The sequence below is a fragment of the Triticum aestivum genome, chromosome 6D (genome assembly GCF_018294505.1).
Source record: "Triticum aestivum cultivar Chinese Spring chromosome 6D, IWGSC CS RefSeq v2.1, whole genome shotgun sequence".
NCBI classification, from domain to species: Eukaryota; Viridiplantae; Streptophyta; class Magnoliopsida; order Poales; family Poaceae; genus Triticum; species Triticum aestivum.
Window position 1 is genome coordinate 135,244,986 of NC_057811.1, and position 3,932 is coordinate 135,248,917.

At 56.4% G+C, this 3,932-nt stretch overlaps 1 protein-coding gene across 1 annotated transcript; it reads left to right on the forward strand.

Moving 5' to 3' along the window:
* Positions 1–664: 664 nt before the first annotated feature.
* LOC123144117 (B-box zinc finger protein 32) lies at positions 665–2,160 on the forward strand. Its single transcript, XM_044563145.1, has one exon. The coding sequence runs from the start codon at positions 1,118–1,120 to the stop codon at positions 1,775–1,777; it is 660 nt and encodes a 219-aa protein (XP_044419080.1). The 5' UTR covers positions 665–1,117; the 3' UTR covers positions 1,778–2,160.
* The last annotated feature ends 1,772 nt before the right edge of the window (positions 2,161–3,932 follow it).

The following is a 3,932-nucleotide window of genomic DNA, read 5'->3' on the forward strand; positions in this document are numbered from 1 at the left end:
CTAGGAGGAAGAAGGAGAAATGATGGACGAGGAGGGGGGGGGAGGGGGGTGGTGGTGGTGGTGGTGGCGGCGGCAATGATTACCGAGGCTAAAATGACAGCGGGTGCTAACCGACTAGTGTAAGTTCGGTAAGCTATCACAGGGGTGTAAAAGAGTACACATTTGGTGTTCCCGGGGCACCAGGGCCATTGGATCTGCGATACAAAGGACAATGTCTATGTTCCACAAGGTTAGCACAAAACACCCCATGAGTCCCACAATTGCGCGTATGCCCAGAGCTCCGACCCTGACCGATGGATCACACATCCAAGCTCAGCGGCACATTGCACGGAGAAGGAAAATGGAGGAAGCATGGAGAAGGGAAAAGGAGGCCGGAAGGAGGGTGACTCGTCCACTGCCCTTCATTTTTTATGATCCAACGGAACAGGACGACTGGCTACGTCCTAATCCGTGGGTAGAGCATCGATCAAATCCTGACCCTCCACCTCAGATCAAGCGGCTCTGTTGAGTTGCATTTATGGCGGCAACGGCACCGGCAGCCAGCTAGCTCCCATACTACCAGAATACTGCCCACTTGCAGCAGCTCAAAATATCTGGGCGTACAACACGGCGAGGAACGTCAGCCACAAATAAGATCGAGCCCCACCCAACACCCCGACCCCCGCCGTCCACACACTCCCAAATGGAAAACCGCACGCTCCACATTCTTTTCTCCACGGCCCGCCGATTCATCAATCGCACGGCCCCGGTGAGCAGGAGCTGGACTACGCTTCCCCGCTAGGAGCCACTGGTCTCCATCCCAGGGCAGGGGGCCTCTTTAAATATCCTCCACCCGACCTGCCTGCCGACTCCAAAGTCCGTCCAAACCCATCTCTCGCATCTCGCCTCCTCCCCCACGCCGCAGTTTCCCGACCTCGGCGCAGACCGCAGAGACCAGGTCTCCCGTCTCCCCTCTCCGACTCGCGGTCGCCGCCGGCTTCCTTCTTCCCGGAACGCGCGGGCCACGCTAGCTCCGGCGTGCTTGGTTTCATAGCCGCGAGCGATCCATCCATCCCCCGCCTAGAGGCTGCAGGCGGAGGCTGCTCGGCGGATCGAGAAGAGAAAATTGTTGTTCGTAATGGCGGGCGACAGGTGCGCGGGCGCGATCGCGGGGTGCGAGCTGTGCGGGGGCGTCGCGGCGGTGCACTGCGCGGCGGACTCGGCGTTCCTCTGCGTGCCCTGCGACGCCAAGGTGCACGGCGCCAACTTCCTCGCCTCCAGGCACCTGCGCCGCCGCCTCGTCCACGCGGCCGCGGACGGGGACGCCGGATCCGCGGGCTCGGGCTCGGGCTCGGAGTCGTCGTCCAGCTCCTCCTGCGTGTCCACCGCCGACTCGTGCGCGGCCGCCTCCGCGGCGACGCGGGCGGCGGGGCGGAGGAGGGCAGGGTGCAAGCACCGGCGCGCGCGTGCGGAGGTGGTCCTCGAGGGGTGGGCCAAGCGGATGGGGCTCGCGCCGGGGACAGCCCGCCGGCGGGCAGCGAGGGCCGCGGGCGCGCTCCGGGCGCTGGGCCGTGGCGTCTCCGCCTCCCGCGTCCCGCTCCGCGTCGCGATGGCCGCCGCGCTCTGGTCGGAGGTCGCCGGATCCGGCTGCGCGGAGGCCGCGCTGCTCCGCCGGCTGGAGGCAAGCTCGCACGTGCCGGCGAGGCTGGTTGTCACGGTGGCGTCGTGGATGGCGCGCACCGCTGTCCGGGCCGCCGTCCCCGCCCCAGCCGAGGAGGGCTGGGCCGAGTGCTCCTGAGCCACCTGCTCCGGCCCGGGCCCATCTCCCTCCCGTCGACGAGCCGAACAAGGAAGGAAGGAAGCGAGCCTGAGATAGAATTACACGTAGAATGTAACATGTGAAGCAAAGTTCGTTTGTTTAATTTTCCCCGCCTTATTCTAAGCACGATTATACATACTATTATTCTTTTTTTTATGGTTACTATTATTCTTATTAATATTCCTTCATCATGGAAGCAAAAGATCTTCTCATTTTTATTTTATTCTTGATTTTGGGGGATGGATGCAAAAAGATCTTGTGGTTAGGAAGCGCGAGACGAGGTCCAGAGCCGAATGGATGGGAGTGTTTTGACCGTCTGTGCGTGATGATTAAATAGAGTAACTAAAGTTGATCTTGGTTAAGACTTACGTAAGTCGAAGAATGTCGACGATACCTTCCGTGCTGGCGTCCGTTGGCTTCGTGCGTCGTGTGCGTTCGATTGGTGGCTGTCGACGTTAATCTTCTCTAACCACACATCGCCGCGGCGTACTTGCTCCAGGAGAGGGATCGAGCTCATGGTTCCGGCTGACCTCGTCGGTCGCTGTCTGTCTGTCTTCCCCCTCGCCTCGCCCTCGCCATCGGTTTTGAGGAAGTGCATGCACACACCGTCCTCCCCGAGAGCGAGCGTGGACCTGGTACTCTGTACTGGTGTCTGGTGGTGGTAGAGCTTGCCGTGAATAGAGTAAAATGCACTGGCGGTACTTGAACTTGGGAAGAAAGCACATTTTGGTCACTGTACTTTAAAATACGACCAATACGGTCACTCAATACGCCTGCACGTGATTGTACGGTCACTGTTCACCGTACGCCACTTGTCGCCGCTCCATTTGACCACTTGTTGACCAATCCGAGGCGACAGCTGGCGTTTGCGGGGTTTTTTTTATATGTAAATTAGCCCGGCGCATCTAATTTCATCCACCACCCTGAAATATCAGTGCCGAATCCCTAATTCCCCACTCCCTCCCCCTGTTGCTTTGCGCCGAGGCCGACGCCCTCCCCCTGCTGCTTGCCGCCGCCGCCGCCCCCCTCTCCCTGCTGCTTGCCGCCGCCCTCTTCCAGCAGCTTGCCGCCGTCGCCGTTGCCCTCTTCACCACTCCGCCATGTCGACAAGCTCGGTTAGGTCATCATTCGGCGGCCGTTCGGTGGTGGTGCCGCTCATAAGATGCCCTCTTTGCCCTGCTCTCTTCTTGGCTGCAGCTTCCTCCTTTTCAGCCTTCTTCTGAGCTTGCTGCCTTGCTTTATTCTTAGCAGCCACAGCTTTCTTGGTCTCCATAATGATCTGCCTTGTTTCTTCCTTAGCCTTCTTTGCTATTGCAGCTTCTTCTTTTCTCTTCTCTCTCTTCTCAGCATGTGACTTCCTCTTCCTCTCTGCTTCCAATGCTTTCTTCTCCTCTTGCTGATGTCTCTTCCTGGCAGCTTCCTCTGCTTTCTTTTGCTGTTCCTCCCTTCTTGCTGCAAGAAGTGCTTCCTTCTTATCTTCCAGTTCTTTGTCTCTCTGCCTCTTGAGGAGAAGCAATTTTTTGGCCAAGTCACCTTGCTGGATTGTGCTTGAGCTCCCATTGTTGCTGGATTGTGCTGTAGCTCCCATGGTTTGATTGAGCATGGCCCTTGCAGCACATATGAAAGTTGATTCTGGTATAGGCCCTGATGCAACCACTCTTGGAAGAGGCCTCTGGATGGCAAAAGTACATATGAAAGTTCAGAATAACATGTTTTATCTACGAAGTTAACATCATTTGCATGAAAGAAGCACATTAACTTACATTTTGAACCATATGATCAACCATAAGATCTTCTGTGACATGATTTTCTGGACAGTTGTGCTCCTGTTGAAGTGCAAGTAATTTTGAATCATATCTTTGCAATGTGTATGATTAGGCAACAGTGCTAGAAAACCTTCAGTAGAAATGATGAAAGACATACCTGAGTAATGACTTGCTCATCATCTCCTACATTTGGAGCACCTTCTGCATTGCTAGCTTCCACATTTGGAGCACCTTCTGCATGTGGTTGTGGTGGAGCTTGCACATTTGGAGGGGGCAGACCATCCTTGAGGTACTTATAGCCTTTGATGTTGTGGTCTGGCTCTCCACAATAGTTGCAATGCATGATCACACCATGCCTTGACATTTTT